At 41.1% G+C, this 20,113-nt stretch overlaps 1 protein-coding gene across 1 annotated transcript; it reads right to left on the bottom strand.

Moving 5' to 3' along the window:
* Positions 1 to 4,372: 4,372 nt before the first annotated feature.
* Positions 4,373 to 17,683, bottom strand: pdrg1 (p53 and DNA-damage regulated 1). Its single transcript, XM_012873391.3, has 5 exons — positions 17,518 to 17,683; positions 13,238 to 13,313; positions 13,022 to 13,096; positions 12,856 to 12,936; positions 4,373 to 5,894 (listed from the first exon to the last, which is right to left on the bottom strand). Exons 1-5 carry the CDS (start codon positions 17,599 to 17,601, stop codon positions 5,812 to 5,814), a joined length of 399 nt encoding a protein of 132 aa, XP_012728845.2. The 5' UTR covers positions 17,602 to 17,683; the 3' UTR covers positions 4,373 to 5,811.
* Between the last annotated feature and the right edge of the window lie 2,430 nt (positions 17,684 to 20,113).

The following is a 20,113-nucleotide window of genomic DNA, read 5'->3' as shown; positions in this document are numbered from 1 at the left end:
CATCCTCCGCAGTAAGTACAAGCGCTTCTGTGCCCTCTTGACCAGTGACCAGTGTTAATGTATACTACATCTGTACTACATCTGTAAATGCTAAGGAGGACTGTGTGGCATACCAGAGATGTATAACAAACTGAAATAATCCACATAGTAAACATGGCGAAGACGACATGAGCTCGAGAAAATATTTTTCCACGTTAGAGTTTGTTTTCCTGCACATCCTCTTCCAGGAACCATAGCTGACATTAGCTGATAGATGTTCACCAGCTGCTGGATATGTTTACAGCCATGTTGGTATTGTCTGCTTTATTTGATCCTGTCCAGATGAAGCTGTCAGAAGCAACACTGAGTGATGACCCTGAACTAAAGGTTTCATAAATCTGAAACAATGCAGTAAAGCACAGTGCTGTGCAGTCATTCACCACTACAAGCTTCACCTTTACTTGTTTCATTTATTTATTGGTCATATGGAAATATTTAAGTGTTACTTTTTTGTCATTTTCTTTTTATTGCTTTTGCTAGTGTTAAAACAATTCCAAAACGTACGCATGGTTGTAACTGATACACGGGACACCAGAAAAATGAACAAATGAAAAAAACAATAACAGAAAAAAACTATACTTGCATACTTGAAAATTAAATGTCCTTATATTACATATTACATTATATTACATTTATATTAATTATTGGTTTAATTTTGAAAACTGTACGTCTGTTTGCTAAGACAGAAAGTGTGATATGGTGATGGGATCGGCAGTCCAATTTCAATCTCTAGCATCAATGCATTAAAATAGCAGATCCTTTCACTGAATCACACATTTCATTGCAGAGTGACACAGTACCTCTTCCAGTACAATCCACGTACTGCACAAATGAGAGTATGATCAGTTCACGCTGTGACACAGCTTCTCGGTTAAAGCAGACATTTCAGTTCTTCCTTTTCACATTTTAAATCATGCAGTTGTGGTCTATATAAAGTGGACCTGCAATGCTTTGGTCTGAATTCCTCTTTAATTTACCCCCACATTTCCCCTTTCTACCCGTTCTGAGGTGCGTCTGAGAGCAACTGGTTTTGGTGCCGTCTCATTAAATCTAAGGTAGGCACTTCAAACCCCACACCAATCCAAGTCAGAGAATGTTCCACTCAACCGCTTGTAGCTATTTAGTCTACTGAAGGACGGTGTAATGAATTGTGAACAGTTTCACCTATCCACTTGTAGCTTCAACATCCTTGAGCTTGGACTACAAAATTGCTGTGAAAAATAATAATGACAGATTTGTGAAATTGGCAAGCTATAAGTCTATGGCCTTGTTTAGCAGTTCCACCGCAAACACTGTGACATATTTGTTAAAAAACGTAATAGATGACAGAGAAAACTGAACGGTTTGAAAAATATGATCCAAAAAGAATATAAAGATATCTACGCATTACCTGGTGAGACTACATGACTGCATATGCCAGTGATGACGTTGGTGTGGCATTTGGCATTTTCACAGTTCACTTAAATTAAATTCAATTATATTTATATAGCCCGTCCCTGGGCTGCCACCTTATCGTGGTGGAGGGGTGTGAGTGCCCCAATGACCCTAGGAGCTATGCTGTCAGGGGCTTTAAGCCCCTAGTAGGGTCGCCCAAGGCAGACAAGTTCTAGGTGAGGGACCAGACAAAGAGCAGCCCAAAGACCCCTTATGATGAGTGAAAAAATGGACGTAGTGTTCCCTCACCTGGATGCGGGTAACTGGGGCCCCACTCTGAAGCCAGGCCTGGAGGCAGGGCACATTGGCGAGCGCCTGGTAGCCCGGGTTTTACCTTTGGAGCCCGGCTGGGCTCAGCCCGAAGAGGTGACATGTGTCCCCCTTCCAATGGGCTCACCACCTGTTGGAGGGGCCAAAGGGGTCGGGTGCATTGTGTGATAGGTGGCAGCCTAGGGTGGGTACCTTGGCGTTCCGATCCTCGGCTGCAGAAGCTGGCTTTTGGGACGTGGAATGTCACCTCTCTGGTGGGGAAGGAGCCTGAGCTAGTGCGTGAGGTTGAGAGGTTCCGGGTAGCAATAGTCTGGCTCACCTTGACGCATGGCTCTGGCTCTGGAATCAGTCTCCTTGAGAGTGATTGGACATTCTTCCACTCTGGAGTTGCCCCTGGTGAGAGGTGCTGAGCAGGAGTGGGCATACTTGTTGCCCCTCATCTCGGTGCCCATATGTTGGGATTTACCCCGGTGAACGAAAGGGTGAGGGTTTAACCTAGTCTATCTAAAAAGATACCTTTAGTTCTTCAAAAACAATTTTTTAGTTCTTTCTTTCTAAAATAATGAGATTTCTCTTATTGCTCCTCTTCAATGTTTCAAAAGGTACTTTTAATCTGACAAAACAAGGCTGATCTGAATGCAGTTTCCAATTAATTGGATATGACTCTGTGATAATGGACTATTGTGACATTTATGAGGGTAACATTCAACACAAAAAAATTACTAGAATTAGTGACAGCCATAAGGCAAGATTTTGTGTTTATACCCATTGGCACATAATGACCTGTGTGTAACATATTCAGTCCAAACATCATTGCTATGGCTACTGCATACCTCACATGCTCCAAACTGTCCACTCTACAAATACCAAAAATAACAAACACATTGAACAGAAATGGCCCACCCTTGTTCCATTGCATATGTTGGAATAGAGCTATGTCTTTCATCAGATTAATGCTAACCATCTTCTGTTCCCTGTGAGCAGGAAGTTAGTCTTAGTACCCCATTTATAAGACATACAGGATCAATATCTAAGAAGTCACAGATGATGCAGCTGTATCACATCATGTCCTATTCTACACAATCCGGACTCTCCTGTCCTTGTTTCTGCACTCGCCTCCCCCCCCCCTCTATATCTGAGAACTGCAAGAAAATGTAGTCTGATGGCATCTGAAAATGAACCTGTAAACCTTTGAATTTGTTATACCAACTAGAAGAACTGACACAGATGTTCCACTAATGTGTTCTGTCCTATTCTAAGGGCATTTTTTTGTCTCTAAAACTACGTATCCCTACATACAGTGTCAAATTGTGAAAGTTTTAGTTGTTCCAGCGCTTTGTGCTGTGAAGGCCACAGGGGAAATTAAGGAATGTTGTGCAGTAGCATACAGTCATCTAAGGTCTGTCACCCATTCTGCTCAACCCAACACATCGATCCCAGCCCTGTCTGTGAAAATAATCATTCATCCCACTCTAAAAAAAATCCCTCCATCTGTTTGACTCCTTATCTCTGCAACAACGTGCATTGTGGGGTTACCACACAGTCATCTTACATAAATCACTCCCTAAATTCTGCTCTCAGATGACACAGGACAGACAATGAAATGAGATCTGATCTCTTGAAAGTCATTAAACAATTTCGTCTCACAGCAGGAAGGAACGGTTGCCACATGCAAGGCTCTGTAGGGGCAGTGAAGAGTTCATCATCCTGAACTAAATGGCAGATTAATTGAAGCCTTCTAGAGGCTGACAGCTGCTGGATGTGTTCTGCAGCTTGTTAATCCAAGAGTTGTGGCAACGTCACAGCTTTCTGAAGCATGTGAGGGTGCCTGAGCCTGACTTGGCCTTTGATACAGCTTTACTCTGCCTCTTCAAACTGCTATATGGATTCATTTACACTTTACGAGGGGTGGTGACTGTTTAGACCTTCTAGTTTATCAGAGGTAAACAAGATACTTGTAGAGCAAGTCATCAGTAAAAAAAAACAGAACACATTGACTGTCTGTGTGGTACTCATCTGACTTTTGAGACAATTAGCAGGTTCCCATCGTTTGACTCATGAACTCATCATAACGGCCTGGTTTCAGCTCTGAGAACTGTGGCACGCAACCAAAGCGTGTCAGGAGCAAAAGCTGAAAACACCAGCGCTTCCTCTCCCTCTCTCACACACACACACACACACACACACACACACACCTGTGTCATCAGCCCTACCCTCGTCTCATTGCCTCAGGGTGTTTGTGTCAGATGCTGAAATACTTCCATTTCTTTGCTGCCTCCCCCTAAGGACAATAACACACCATGTATTTATCATTCTGACCGGAGGAGCTTGTACGGTATGTCCCAGTGAAAGAAAAACAATCCAGTGTTTCACATTTACATCCTTTATAATGCAAAGTTAGGAAGTGAACAAAAGATATGATGGATTAAGCTTTTAAACGTCAACTGTAACCTGTTTGAAACATTTTTACATCTACAAGAGGCAGACCTGTTAATCTGCACTGTGCTGCCACCTTCTGGTCTAACCATTTCTTAACATAGAACCCCCCACCCCTCCTCCTCCTCCCCAGGCTGAACAGATGCACTCAACTGAAAGGTTGGATATTTCCAAATTTCTCAGTGTGACATTATGGTGCTGCAGTAGTAAACTCATTTATTTTCATCTTTTTACACTTCTTTAACAGCAGTATCAACAGATTTATCTCCACCCTCCCAATCATGACTAAAGAGGACAAATATCTGCTTTTGCAAATTATGCAGCTTCAGCTTTTACATTGACAGATTTTTTGTGCAGTATTATCAGAAGTGTATGAATTTATTGCAGTGACCTAATGGCTCAAAAGTGTATAGTTAAACCCCATTTATGTTCACCGTGTCACAAAGAGATCAACTAACTTTACTTCAGAACAGTGGTAATAAGAGCCCAGATGAAGCAGGGTTACAGAGCAAATCACTATTAAACCCATGAGCAGACACTTGGAATCAGTCCTCTTAGCATTTTGGTTACACAACAATCATTTTTTGCATCAAAATGGACACATGCAGGAAACTGCTGCCAAGAATATTTTAGCTCAAAGAAGAGTTTCATAAAGTCACACCACTGGGATCGTGTCATTGTCAGCACATCTACTCCCTAAGGGAGGTGAAGTCTTTTGTTTCACTTCCAGCTACCTAACCCTGACCTCTGACTCATTCAGCCATTACAGGTCTATAATCTCAGGGCTGAAACAAAGGAGGAGAGAAAAAAATGAATGCCCCTCTGCACAGACAAGCTGGTTCTATCAAAACACAGCATGATGTGCAGTTTTTTGTTTTTAATTAGAAAACCATCAGGAAAAAAGGAAAAGGCTTGAGAAGCTACTTCCAGCAGATAAACCTTTGGAAATTGTTCTTCAAAATTGTTGTAAAAATAATCCACCAAAGGCCTAACACAGGACCTGAGAGATGCGTCACCATTCAACTTATCATGGTTTTCTGGGAATCACCACATGTTCTGCTATAAAAGTAGTGTTTTATCACCAAACTCAATAAGGTTTAGCTGGTTTTTTCAAGGTCAAACATTTTAGAAGGAAATACGTGTTTTAAAGACGCATGACAAGAAATGTTTGAATTAGTTTTGTATTTAATCATAATGTGGTAAATAAAAGGAGCGTTTGCCCATTTAACAAAACAATATACAGTTTATTTTACACAAGTGTTAAATTCAGTGCCGAATCTGCTAAGCCACTAAAAACAGGTCCTGTCCAGGCTGGTGCTAAAACCATGGGATGATTTAATGATGGGTGGGCCGTCTGTTGCCAGCAGCCACAGAAATGAGCATTTCCTTCCAGCGCATCAGGAGCACTGAGCCACGCCGAGCTTCTGGCTGATGAAGAAGCCTAAAACCTGTTGCCATTTATCCCAGTGGACACACCCACCAGAAATCAATCCGACTTCAGGTAAAGCTGTCTCACATACTTCTAAAATTCATTGGAACTGCTGTGCTCTTGACTAGGATGGACTGTGATGTTTTCGAAGTATCGATCAAACTGTCTTTGAATGTGTCCAGATGTGTGGAGTGGTCTGCAGGTCATCTCGTTAGCAGGCTGTTGATTGCTCTAATTTCATCAGCGGACAGTGGAGAGAGATTGTACCCTGTGAGCTCAGGCTTTCCTGGAAGCACAAAAGAAGAAAACACATCATGGTCACCTACTAGGGAACTTCAGACATATAAAACTGCTGAAAATTAGGCAAATGCTGTCAGATGTAATTCCTTTGCACACGCCGACATTTCTGTTGGCTTTTCTTTGGTTTGGTATACTAGGGAGCCGCATACTCAGGCATAAACATTATTAGTATTCCTCCAAGTTTACAGCCATCCAATAACGCAGACTGGTCCAACCTCCTGCTCTCTGTTGTAAGGCAAGATGACAACTTCAGCAACACTTGATGTATTTGGAGCAAACTTTATTAGCAGACCAACACGTTTCAGCTTGTGGCTTTCTTGGATCACTCTGAAGAATGTGCCAATGTTTTAAAAAGATTTCTTTAACATGCCTTCTTTTTGGCGCAGTGTGATGTCTATATTTATTTGTTTTTCCATTTTCTTAATTTGGTACTAGAGTATTCATATGTAGAAGTAAACTTTTAATGGTATTGCAATTTTATTTTCTGGATTGTACTTTTTATTTAAATATAACTGGTGTAGTGATTTGTAAGGACTCTGAAGAAGGCCACAAGCTGAAACACGTTGGTCTGCTGATAAAGTTTGCTCCTTATACTTCAAGTGTTGCTCAAGTTTTCATCTTACTGGTTCGTTGACCCTCTTCATGCACTTTGGAGGTTGTAGAAGTTGTGCCAGAAACTTTTGAATCTCCATTGTAAGGTGACAGATTCCTCTATCCCGCATTGAAAAGCCAAAGTCATTTCAGTGGGTTAGCGACGAATGTTGCACCACTCTAAGGGACAATTCAGGTGCTCTGCACATGGCAAATAAAGATAATGTGACAAGCTGAGTTTGGCTGCAATTTGCCATGGTGGTGATTGATTGCTTGTGATATAACCTGTAACTGTGCAAGAAATATTCAGTAGGCAACTGGAGAAAACGTCAATGCCTCATTAGTTTTAGCACAAATTAATTAGTTATAGTTTACTTGTCTGCTCTTAGTTTCCATAAAACAAAGCTAAAATAGTCACAAACCAAATTGTTGCATATTTTTTCCTTCAGGCGCAGGAAGCATAAAGAATCCAGTTAGGAGCTGAATTAAACGTATAACTAAATGTGGAATATTTCTGTTTATGGAAGGAGAAACAAATAATTAAAATGTGATATGACAACATGAGTACAAATAGTGACCAATATGACTTGTTCCAGGTTTGGTCCTAGGTTTCTAAAAAGCAAATACAACTTCTACAATATGCTGATTGAGATTAATTTTATTATGAAAACAATCATGCCAAATCCACGCTTGTCTCATTTATTTCTTCTGAGACCTTCCTCTTCTCCTCATAAACTTTCTCTCAGCCATTTTCAAAGACTGAAACTGAAGCTCACTGCATACATAAACACTTGATGTGTGCCTCAAGGGGAAACTAGCAAGGAACATTGTTGTTATGTGAAAGTGTCACAATGATCGGTGTGTGGACGACCAATAGATGAGATCCCCCCGAACACGAAACTGAAAGATCGTCCACTATATATCTTTCGAGCAAAGTTATGTTTACTTAAATTATGTTTTGTTATGTTTATTTATGTTTTATTCATTTCTACACTTTTGTAAGTCACTTTGTTTTTAGAAAATATACAATTTGGGTTTTAAACAGTCAGATATGAGCAATAACAAGTGCAGATTGTGAGGTTTGTTTTGCTTAGGGACGTCAGGGAATCGGGGGTCAGTGTAACAAAGTCTGGCTTCTACAGACCACTGCTGGTCAGTGAGCAGCAGGATCTGGTCACCAGTAGCTACGCACAGGGACATACTCATTTAGGTTAATAATTTTTTTTATAAGCAGCACTTCACCACTGCTTTTTAGTCTGCATCATTCTTCTTGTAGTTCTTGTCTAAGCTTGTAATAAATCGCATAGTTTAAACCATGGAAGTTACTCTTTTAGCCTCGCTGTGATATGTTGTAGCTAATTGAATTTGCAGACGATTAGCCACCGTGGCTAACCTTGAGTCCCAGAGAACGATGCACCCTACATCCTGGGAAAGCCTGGTAAAATGAATAAGCTTCACTGGGAGGGTTTAGCTGAGTCATGATGCTTTAAATAATTTCTGCTTCCTGAGCATCACAAAACTGTGTGGATTTGAAACAATGCAAACAAATCCTGAAATACAATCATCTTTAATTGCAGTGGGAAAAAAATGTCCCCCTAAAGACAAGATCAAATCCAAATCCAAATATGGAATTTGATTAGGTGAGGGAAAATCATGTTAAGAAACAAGAGGAACAATTATTAATACTCCTCCTGTTGATAATAACCTCCATCAGGTCGCTCCACAGGTTTTCCACAGGCCTCGGGTCTAAGGAGTGGGAGAACCAGGACAGTAAGCTAATTTTGTGTTGATTTATTATCCTACGGGAAGGACCCGTGAAGGACTTTACTGGCAGAGACTATCCATCCATCGAGCCATCCATCAATCTTCTTTAGCTTATCCAGGGTCAGGTCTCGAGGGGTAGCAGCTTCAGTAGCGAGGCCCAGACGTCCCTCTCCCCAGCCACCTGGGCCAGCTCCTCCGGGGGAATCCCAAGGCGTTCCCAGGCCAGCCGGGAGACATAGTCCCTCCAGCGTGTCCTGGGTCTTCCCCTGGGTCTCCTCCATGTGGGACGTGCCCAGAACACCTCTCCAGGGAGGCGTCCAGGAGGCATCCTGACCAGATGCCCGAGCCACCTCAACTGGCTCCTCTCGACGTGAAGGAGCAGTGGCTCTACTCTGAGTCCTCCCCGGATGACTGAGCTCCTCACCCTATCTCTAAGGGAGAGCCCAGACACACTACGGAGAAAACTCTGTTGTGATATTACCGCCATGATTATCAAAATGGTTTGACTGAATCAGATTGTAATTCTGATCACACAGCCACGAGTGAGAGAGAGACAGCAAGGACAGCTCTCTCTCTCTTGCTCAGCAGGATGTCAGCTGGGATGGCCCTTCTTACCCAGCAGGGGTTCCTTCTTGCTATATAGTTTTCCCTACAGACAAAGACCTTCTCTTCTGTAGCTCCCACACTCCTGACCAGCCGCTCAGACCACCTTCTCCTGGGGCTCCCAAGGAAAGGGGGGGTGTCCTTCCTCAGCAGCCATGTAAGTCAAGGCCGGAAGCCCACAGACCAACCGTTCTGCAGAACTCATCTGCTGCTTCAATAAAATGACCAAGAGGGAGCGGAGGACTTGACTGAATCCAGATAAACAACACACAAATACAGAGCTAAATCTGCTGTTTTAACCTCATCACCGGTAGCAGGAGAAAAGATCCTGCCTGCCAAAACAGCTCTGTGTATTTCTCCTCAGCCGTTACCAGGAAGCGAACCCCAGATGGAGCTGAAAGCTGCATGCTGAGGAAAACCTCTGCTCAAATAGTGACTGCAACTGGGTCAGAGAATGTGGCAGAGACCAGGCCTCTGACCCCGACCACATGGTGCTGCAGAGCTAAAAGCCTTGCCGCTGCTGAACAACCAACAACCTCCCTGCTTTCAACGCTCCTTCCTTGGAATGGCCAAACTGGACAAAACTCACACAAGGCAAACGACAGGTTTGGGCAGAAAGAGCTGAGGGTGAACTTAAATGGTTTGTCTGGAAATGTTTGGTAACTCGGTTGGACATATGGTTGCTTTAGAACAAAGGGCTAACGGAGGTAGCTCACGCTAGCCTTCCGTTTATGGCATTGCTAACGTCATTTGAGTGTGTTTTTATGGTTATAATAACAAGGTTCTCTCCACAAGGGTTTCATACATTGATGGAACAATAATGTTTACGTTATCTCATTATGACTAAAAATAAAGCTAAAACCTTATTCGTTAGCGCCGAATGCCCACTAGCCAAAATGCTATTAGCTCCTGCTAACATCTGGTTCCAGACATTTCAAAAGGAGCTTGTGTTTAAAGCGTAAAGCTTAACCGTTCTGCTCGGCCATCCTTCGATGGTGTTATGAGCCTTATTCCCGCATTAATATTGAATATTAATGTAGGTTTTAAAGGCAACTTTGATAACTTTAGACTTTAACCAGGTTAGCAACCGATCGCTACAGCGACCCCTAGCGCCTGGAGGTAGAATCCTATAAACAAAGGCAGCGATTCTGAATGAAATTATTTTACAGGACAAACCGGTCCTCAGAATGTTATTCACTCAAAAATAATGTTCTGGTTAACTTGTGCTTTGCATTGTGAATGGGTAGAAACATGTCAAATGTTGTTCTGAATTAAGCTAATTTAATCACAATTCACATTCTTTAAGTAATAAATTATTATTACATCAAATAATGTTTTTTTTTAATTTGGGCTTTGCATTGTGAATGGATTGAAACATATGCCAAATGTTTTTAACTCCATTCCATGTTTTTATTTTTTATTTATGTTTTATTTTTTTAAATCAGATCTGCAGTGAACAAGGATTCACTGAATTATTCTGATTATGACAAACCACTTTTGTTTTGTCTTTTGTTTGTTTTTGCATGTAAATAGTTCCTTAGCTTAGCTTCTTTTTATCTTCATTTAGCTTAGTAGTTTAGTTAAGTTTCACTAGCCTAGTAGAGAGGATTTGTTAATCAAAATATTGTGTTAATTCAGATAAACAGCATTACATAGTGATGGATGTTCATTTTATTTCTGTTATTAAATTCTTGGACTTGAAAAGAAGTTATCACTCCTTTATTCTATGTGTGTGCAGGTTTTGCTGTTAAAAGATCGCTAGTGCTCGAATTCATCCCTTTCAACGATTGTCTTGATATCAGCTTAAGAGCTGATCATCACCAGACAATACTTAACAGACAGAGGGCTATTTAATAAACATTAAATAACTTTAACAGTGTATAATTGCACAACGACTCATTTCGGCCGCTTTTATCCGGGATCTCGTTCTTCGGTCATGACATAAATCTCCCTTTGACTCAGCTTTTAATTCATTACAATTGATCGCTACAGCGTCCGCTTCAATGAAGACGCAGGACCAATCCGCCTGTGGAACTCACGTTCCATCTTTCCCTCATTCATGAACAAGACCCTGAGATACTTAAACTCCTCCACTTGGGACAGGACATCCTCCCCAACCCGGAGTGTTCTGGTTCTTAGAAAGCGTCCATGATTCCAAGGTGCTTGAAAGAGACAGGCCCACACTATTACAGATCCTCCAGCACACTTAACAGTGGGTCTGTGGAGTGTGCTGTCACCGGGAATGAGCGAGGCTTTGTGGAGGCCCAGTGGGGCTGAGCATTTTCAGTCTGACCTGCTGGCTCAAGGCGCTGACTAAGCAATGCCGCCAAAGCAGCGGAGGACAGGATCGGTCTAGTTATATATTAGATTTCCCACTTCGTAATTCAGGTGGGATCACCAGCAGCTTTGTGCATCATGATTCATTTGTAATGCGGACACAAAGCGTGGTTGATCGTCTCTTTCACGACGATCACGAGTTCACAGCAACCGCAGTGAAGTCAGTTCTAGGTTGGACAGCGGACATCCGCGCTCCGCGGCTTCAGCGACGTCTGCCTCCTGTTTGAGCTGATAAAGGGAGGCTGATCTGCTGCTGTTGAAGCAGCGGAGCACGAATGTCCAATATCCAACCTAAAACCAACTTCACCTCGGTCTCACAGATGCCCCTTCTCAAGACACCGATGGCAGAACAATTGATTGCTTTCACATAAATTCACCAATAACACATAAAAAGTCGGTGGATTTGTTTCTAGTCGGTTATTTCAAGAAAAAAAGTCGCTAGAGGGTTTGAAAAGTGCAACAATGCTCGCTGTGGAGGCACAGGACAGAGGGAGCTGTGTGGGGTTTTTTTAAGCTGCTTTTATAGGTTTCTCTAAATTGTCCTTAGGTGTGCGTGTGTGTGTGAATGGTTGTTTGTCCTGTTTATCTCTGTGTTGCTCTGCGATAGACTGACGACCTGTCCAGGTTGTACCCTGCCTCTCGCCCAGTGACAGCTGGAGATAGGCACCAGCACCCCTCATGACCCCGATAGGGATAGACGTGTTAGAACATGGATGGAAGCTGCTTTTATATCCCACATCGGCAGAACTACTGACATCACAGTCTCTGAATTACGCAACAGCCACAGAAAGCTCTATAAGACAACCATGTTAACAGTGTATTGGGAAAAAAAGTTGATTTGGGGGTGAGTTACCCTTTAAGTTCTAAACACACCTGATCACTATTTTTAATAACTTTTTTTGCTTGGCTCTTCTACAGCCTGGGTCACAAATGTAAGAACAAATATGCAAATTAGATGATGACGTCACCAAACACGGTTTTAAAAAACAAAAATCCTAGAGGAAACCCTGATACAAACTGTTTGGACTCTTAACTTCAGGTGGCGCCACAGAGCACGGTTTACAAAGCCAGCCTTCTCTCAGGCCGTCAATGTGATGAACACCGAACAATCAGAGCGCTAAGATCCAAATCACGCTTGTTTGTTTGTACCAACCCAACCTGTTAGTCTTTTGTTTATGTTCACATATCATGCCAGGCCACTAGGGGGCTCTGGAGGATAGCCTACGGCTTCCTTGTTCGTTGTGGGTGTTTACATGGCGGCGTTGCCTGTACGTATGTTGGAGTAAAAAGAAAATAAAAGTTTTCCTGGACTCATCTTAAAGTGGAGTTATCTTTGGATTAACACAACAGAGTCTTCCTCTTTTGTAAAAACTATCTATACACATATTTTTAGTTCCCTTTCCACATGTTTATACTTTAAATGTCTTCAGTAAGAGCAAAGTGGAACCAAAGTCAAATTCCTTGTTAGTGTGCTCAACCTCAGAGATTAAAACTGATTCTGATGTTTTAATGGAAGACTACGCTGCTTAACGCTTTCTATCCATCTTTACCCCAGACGTAGCCATCATCTCCCCGCTATACCATATAATACAGAGAATGTGAGGGGACAGAGCACACAGCTAAACTACATATACAAACTGGTCTTTTCATACCTTGCATCTCATTGAGACGGTTGACTTTTGCTTTCAGCCCTCTACGAAGGTCACTGATCTCCTTATCAAGCTGCTCCAGATCTACAGAGAAGAAAAATGTATTTAGATTTTATCGTGAATTTGATACTTTGCATAATTTAGAAGGTTGTTATGTGAAACTGATCACCTTTCTGAATCATCTCTCTGGTTTTGGATGTGGGGAATTTGATGAACATGTTTCCAAAGCAAACCTTGACTTTTTCTGCCAACAGCCAAAGACAAGAACATCACTTTTAAGACCAGTGGCACTTTCAAACCATAGATTTATAACTTAGTGTAGATAGTACACTGAGCCATGACAGTCAGGAAAACGCTGTCAGTCATAATGCTGGAGATCACTCACCTGAATCGGACATCTCCTGTTTCAGAGCGCTCAGCGCCTCCCTGTTTCTGTTCCTCTTCATGTCCAGGTCTACAATCTGAAACACCAACAGACAGCCTTAGTTCAGCCAGCGATGCTCCAGCATCTCATAACCAAGCCGTTGGTCGGGTGTGGAAAAAGGAACTAGATGCCCCCACACATTTAAACCAGAAAGATAAACTGTCTCGCACAAGCTGGATGCTTCAGTCTGGGAAAAAGGTCAGAGCGTTTTAGTTGATGTTTGTTAATCTTCTACCTGAACTGCAGCAGCAATTGTGAAGCTTCTTTTTGTTTGACTTTGGGGTGTTTAAGAGTCCCATAACGGGACACCAAGGCTGAGGTGAGCAGACTAATCCCAGGTAAAGAATATCCCGAGCTGTGTTCACTCTCCCAGTAGACTCTGCAGAGCTCTCAAGTGTTTTTCCTCCTTTCTTACTGCAGCATGGCTTTCTCCACAACACTGCAAACCAGAATGTGGATCATGTGAAGGTTCCAGATCTCAGGCAGTTCTGGAGCCTGAGGAACAAAAAGCCAGTCAGGGACAAGGCGGGAGGATTCTGACCAGCCCGTCTGTTTCTGGCCAAACCGGTCGGTGGTCAAATGTTTTTTCTCCTCCTTTCTACCCAAAGATAAAATGCAGCCGCCCTCGCCGACACTGGTGACGCAGTACAACATCAGGCTGAGTCAATCTGATATTATACAAGATCCAATTGGCCCCTAATAATTACAGTTAAAAGCAAGAAAGAAACTCGAGCGAGTTAAAGTAGCAAAGATGTTGGAAAGAAAAGGAGAAAGAAGGGCCTGGAGTAGAGAAAATGTATTTCTGTATTTATTTTTACATATGGTAGAGGTGTATGGAGGACCAGCTCTACCATATTTAAAAATAAATACAGAAATAAATAAAAAGGGGCTGTGTGAATGGTTGTTTGTCTCTCTGTGTTTCCCTGCGACAGACTGGTTACCTGTCCAGGTGAACCCCGCCTCTCACCCAGTGAACGCTGGAGATAGGCACCAGCACCCCGCGACCCCATGAGGGATAAAGCAGTTTGGAAAATGGATGGATGGATGGATATATCTCTTTTAATTAGCTTCTTTATTTATTTGCGTTTGTAATAATTACCTTTTTTATTTATTGTCCGTTATAATCTTCAACTTTATTTATCAATTACTTATTTCTTGAAGTATTTATGTACATGTTATAATATTTTTGTCTGTTTTATTCTTCTTTTGTATTTTTTTACCCTATCAGGGCAGTCAAACTTTTTTACAGTAGCAGGCCACACACCATCAGGTAGGAGGGTGCACTGATGCCGGTGCACCCTTTAGAAAAATAGAGTCTCCCTGATGTATTTTGGAAGCTTTTAACACAGGTGATTATTTAAAGAATAGAGTCAGAGTGCATGTTTTAAATTGAATAAAAAGCAAAAAAAGTGAATGATCAATTCTTAAAAAACAACCTTTGTTTTTTTATTCTTAAATCATTTTTTCACATGTTATCATCATGTTTTAACAAGGTTTTGAACAAATTTGCATAAAACTAGTTGAATTTGAATTACCAGCACCATATAAAACGGATCAGATTAGGTGAATATATGACAATTTACTAACTTCCGAGCGCGCAGTGAGACAACACACTCGCGCTCGACCTGCTCATTCCATGCTCAACACCAGCTGTGCTGTGCGCTCGCTTGGCTGTGTCTCCACGAGCGTCGCGCGAGAAGAGTTTTTCAGAGTTGAGCTCGGATTGGTTCCTGTGCGCTCAACCAGAAGGCACAAATATCGCTCCATTATATAATCGGGGAAATGTAGGCGGCGGCAAGAGCTGCTATAGACAACGATTTGAGGCCGTTGACCGGCTACTTTTGACTGCCCTGTCCTATATATTTCTGTGATGCTATTTATTTCTGCCTGTCCTTTTTACATTTCTGTATGCATTTCTGCCTCATTATGCAAATGAGGAGGGGCTGTGTCTTAGGGCTCAACTTCCGCCCATTGGTTGGTTAGCATTTTACTGCATCGGTCAATCTACATGGCTTTTCCCCGCACTAAAGCATTGTTTAGTAATGTCAAACTCAGCAGGCAGACGTTCAGTGTCCGACCTCTTAAGGGAAGCTGCTAATAGACTGGAAGAATTAGAACGCTGTACATTTGGGATCTGAAATGCTTTTCTGTGGTTTCAGATTCGGCTTTTCCAGATCAATAACTCATCCGCGGATGATTTATTCTACAAAACAGACACCTCTCTGCAACACTAAGCTATATAATACACTGGAGTGCTGATTTTGCCGAAAAACTGAAGTCACTGGCCGCCATCTTGCTACTCCCTACTCTCCCAGAACCCCATAGTATTTGGTTGCAACAACAAGCAGTTTTCTGGCTGTGTGAAAACGTTTCACAGGTAATTCTACAGTCAGTGGATGTACTAACACTATCAATAATTAGGAAATTATGTGCTGGACTCAGGGTGGATATGACGCTGAGTTTAGTCACCTGATTGATATCACCTGGGGTCCGTTCTTCGTACGTCGCTAACTCAGTTAGCTGGATTTGATTGTTGAGGATTTGGCATGATCTTGGATCGTTTGGTTCTTCGAAACTCATCCTGGACTTGTTGTCATAGCAACATGTGAGCCAGCTTAAACCTGCTCGAGAGCAGGCTTATTTCATGTAAACAGGATTAGATCGCAGCTTTATAAGCGGATGAGATAGGAAGTCTGTCCAGCCAGCACACTTGGACCACCTAGTGGCAGAGGACGGGACAGAATTGTGGAACACCATAATTTAATGTTTAATAAAAGACGAAACAAATAATGCTTAGTTGCTGTCGTTTTATTTAAACAATTATTTATAAAGAAAAGACAACAAGTCATCTTTTGCCTGCAATAAGAGATAGTTATGTAAAGTCAGCAATACTACTGTCAAATGGTTTATTAGAACTTACTCTGAACGTCCTTTTGAAGCAACTCGATCTCTAGTGCAATGTTTCTCTTTTTCACGTTGTGGAGTTCAATTTCTCCTCTTAATTTGTGTTTTTTTCAGGTCAAAATACTATTTTTTTGTTGAAGATGCTGTTTATATAGGGAACGAATGGCGCTATGTGTCATTTTGTGAAAGAAAAAGAAATGGTGAAACATGCCTCATGAAACAAAAGTAAAAAAAGGGTTTTTTTCAGCCTTTTCCTTGGTGGCTGTTATAAACAGACAAACATCATTTAACAGTGGCTTTTAAAAAAGAGGAAGAAGTTGCTTTTTAAAATACAGTATAATAATTAAAGGCTACCATTTTGTAGAATATTCTTGTAGCCTACTTCACTTTTTTCCCCATGTTCTAGTGGGTCCCGTGGAGGCTCTGATATAAAAGAACAAAGTAAATATGAAATTATTAAATGCAAAAATACATACTGTAGAAAGTGATAGAAACATCTACCATGGACAGTATTTACGCATTAATTTGTCTGCTACTTTCTGCCAGCCCTCTCTCCTGGCTTTAACAGATTTTGAGGTGCTCCCTGTCGTTTTAATTAATGACTCAAATTAATCATAACCTTCCATTAAAAGCTCGTGTTCTGCTGGGAGAAAAACTGTGGACATTCTTTGACCATGCTGAACAGCCAATAGCAGCGCTGCTGATCATTGTTTCTACTATCGATACATTTCCCCTTTTAAACAAACGCATGAACGCGCAGTTGTCTCAGATAACTCAATCCAGCCATACTAATCATAAACAACAGGTGTGTTGGAAGAACCCAGTTAGCCGGATCATGATTAGCCGGATGAAATCATCTTGGATGTGTCATTTGATCTCGGATGTTTTAAGCAACGTATGAAGAACGGGGCCCTGGTCTAAAAGTATGACAGCGTGACGTAGAACACTCTGCTTTCTGCTCAGGGTAGACGGGTTATTGTTTCTGAAACGGGGCCGTGTGTGCTCCAGGACAGTAAGCGGAGCGGTTCTGCTTTCCTACAGGAGTTCAGGATGGTCAGCGTTTCATAAAGCGCCTGCAGCACTCCGCTCACGAGCCCAAAAGAAACAGTTAAGAGTTCAAAAACAATTTTTTTTAAATAAACTAATAATAATACTGAAGTACAATGCATTATAATTTTGAGAAGACTTGAGTACACAAGCGGCTTTAGCAGTTTTTTTAAAAAAAACAATTCGTAATGCTGTTGGCTTAGCTGGAATGATGAACACACGCGAGTGTTCCTCTGTGATAAACGAGTTAGCGTTTTGTTTGTTTGTTTGTTTGTTTGTGGTTCGGGTACCTGTTGTTTAGTAGTGAGGACATCCTCAGCTGCCTCTTCAACTTCTGTTAAATACTGTAAAACATGCTGAGAACCGGCGTCCATGTCGGCGGTGTAGCTCCAAAAATACGTCCGGCCTGAAACTTTACGCAAAGCTCTAAAGGACCCTTTTCTTCTTCTTCTTCTTCTTCTTTGTGGAATTTTTTGGCGGTTGGCACGCAACGAAATGGTGCATTACCGCCACCACCTGGCATGGAGTGTGAATCAGAATGACTACTACTGTACTTATTTATACTAAACAAAACAAGTCACAACCAAATCAACAAAACCAAAATAAGATTCAAATCCTCTCAATTACATTAATTAATCGAAGATAATGAAGAACAATTACATAACACTTATCTCTTGTGTTATATTTTTATAAGTATTTCTATTAAATCAAAGTGTGTTCTTTCCATTTTTAGATTTTGAACCATTTCCCTCCTTTCTCTTTTATACTTCTTACAGCGTACCATAACGTGTTCGACTGTCTCTTGTTGCTCACAGTATTCACATCTGCCAGTGTTATGCTTACCTATTTTGAATAATGTACTGTTTAATCCTGTGTGCCCAAATCTAAGTTTTAATATAATTGTTTCTTCTCTTCTGTTCCTCCCTGCACATCTCATTTCTCCCACTCTCCTCTGAATCATGGAAAACCACCGTCCTTTTTTCTCTTCCTCCCATTGCTTTTGCCACCTTTCCTTCATCTTCTGTTTAATGATGCTCTTTATTTCCATCTTACTAATTTTAACTGACACATCAATGTCTTCTTGTTGTAGCCTCCTTTGCAGCCTTATCTGCCATTTAATTTCCTTTAACTCTCATATGTGCTGGTACCCACAAAAATATGACTGTAATGCCCATCATTTGAATTCTGTATGTTTGCTGGATTTCTATCCAAATATCTGGCCTACTGTCTGAGTGATTTATCTGTAAACTGACTAGTGATGAAGATGAATCTGAATAATAATCACTCTCAGAGGTCTTATTTCCTCTACCCATTGCACTGCAAACTAGCATTTCTCCTGTGTATACTGATATATTATCACTGGTCCTCTTTCCTACTGTAATATGAAAGTCTGGAGCAATAAAATATACTCCTATCCTGTTAACTAAACTTTTTGATGCATCTGTGTTGATCTGAATGAAACTGTAGTAATAATATATTCCTGTATTGTTAAAGGACCTTTCTTCTTACTCGCTTGCATTTAATGGTGATTGGCTAACAACGATGTGGTGCATTACTGCCACCAACCAGTAAGGAGTGTGGATCAGGATAAACATGCTCAAAAAAGTCTTTTGAGCTAAACCTGTAACAGATACACAACGAAACATATTCTTATAACTTGAATCATAAGCATATTTCCTTAAAATATTCATAAGATTATACTGTTCAAGACTCCTCACCAATTCTGTCCTTTTTCTCTGATATTTCCTACAGATATACATTGCATGCTCTGTTATTTCACTTTCCCCACAGACATCGCATCTTCCTGTTTTCCCAATAACTGTAATGTTGAATTAAGTCCTATATGTCCGAACCGAAGTCTAGTTATTATCCTTTCCTGTATTCTGTTTGTTCCAATTTTTCTTTGAACTTCTCCAACCTTCCTTTGTATTCTGTAAAACCGTCTTCCTTATATATCTTCTTCCCACTGTTTTTTTTATTTTTCTTGGATCTTCCTTTTCATAAAACCTTTAATCACTGATGTACTCGTTTTAATTCTTACATCACTCCCACCCCGGTTTGAAGACTCTTTACTCTTCTTTTCTGCCATTTAATTTCCTTTCACCCCTGTATGCACAGGAGGGCAGAGAAACAGCACTGCTAACCCCATCATCTGAATGGTTTCTTTGTAAAATGAACAATGATGAACTTGAATCTGAACATATAACTGCTCTTAATGGTTTCACCTCTTCAATTCATTCTACTGAAAGTAGCAATGCCATGATTTCTGCAGTATAAACAGATAGTCGATTTAATTTCCTCCCTATATGAAGTTCAAACTCTGGAACTGTTACGGCTACTCCTGTTTGTCCTGACTGATTTTGTAATGCATCTGTATAAATTTTAACATAGTTATAAAACTGTTCTATATATTCCTGTACTATTATTGAATTACATATATATGTTTTTATCTTTACTTTTCCTTTCTAGTATTGTCAAATCTACAACGGCATCGGGTAAAATCCAGGGAAGTATTATTGGTAATGGCACAGTTGGACTGATGTTTAAATGGTTTAATTCTGATGCTGTTGCTTTCTGATTGATTGTCCAACCAAATGATTTGTTATTGGCTCCTTCTTTCTCACTGCAGGAATGTTTAAAGTTACCTGTGTAGGATGACTTTGATTGTATCCTTGCAAATTAAGCCAGTTATTTAATGACAGCTGAATCCTTCTCAATGCTAATGGCATTTCAGCCACCTCCACCTGTAAACCTGACGTTGGAGTAAAGGACCTTTCAAACAGAACGGCCTGTGATCATTGGAGGGGCTCATTACCACCATATACTGGACCGTAGTGTGGAGCGGTGACTTCACAAGAAAACATGATGTTGATTCTTCTAGTGTAC

This window comes from Fundulus heteroclitus, chromosome 20 (genome assembly GCF_011125445.2).
Source record: "Fundulus heteroclitus isolate FHET01 chromosome 20, MU-UCD_Fhet_4.1, whole genome shotgun sequence".
Taxonomy (NCBI): Eukaryota; Metazoa; Chordata; class Actinopteri; order Cyprinodontiformes; family Fundulidae; genus Fundulus; species Fundulus heteroclitus.
This window is presented reverse-complemented; position numbering and strand designations above follow the sequence as displayed.

What these genes read in the sequence shown, in the direction of transcription:
- pdrg1 (XM_012873391.3), bottom strand. Translation starts at nt 17,601, where the DNA reads ATGGACGCCGGTTCTCAGCATGTTTTACAGTATTTAACAGAAGTTGAA. An exon ending in TCCTCACTACTAAACAACAG is followed by an intron (nt 13,314 to 17,517) that starts GTACCCGAACCA and finishes TTGGTGTTTCAG; the next exon opens with ATTGTAGACCTGGACATGAA. An exon ending in CAGAGAGATGATTCAGAAAG is followed by an intron (nt 12,937 to 13,021) that starts GTGATCAGTTTC and finishes TCTTCTCTGTAG; the next exon opens with ATCTGGAGCAGCTTGATAAG.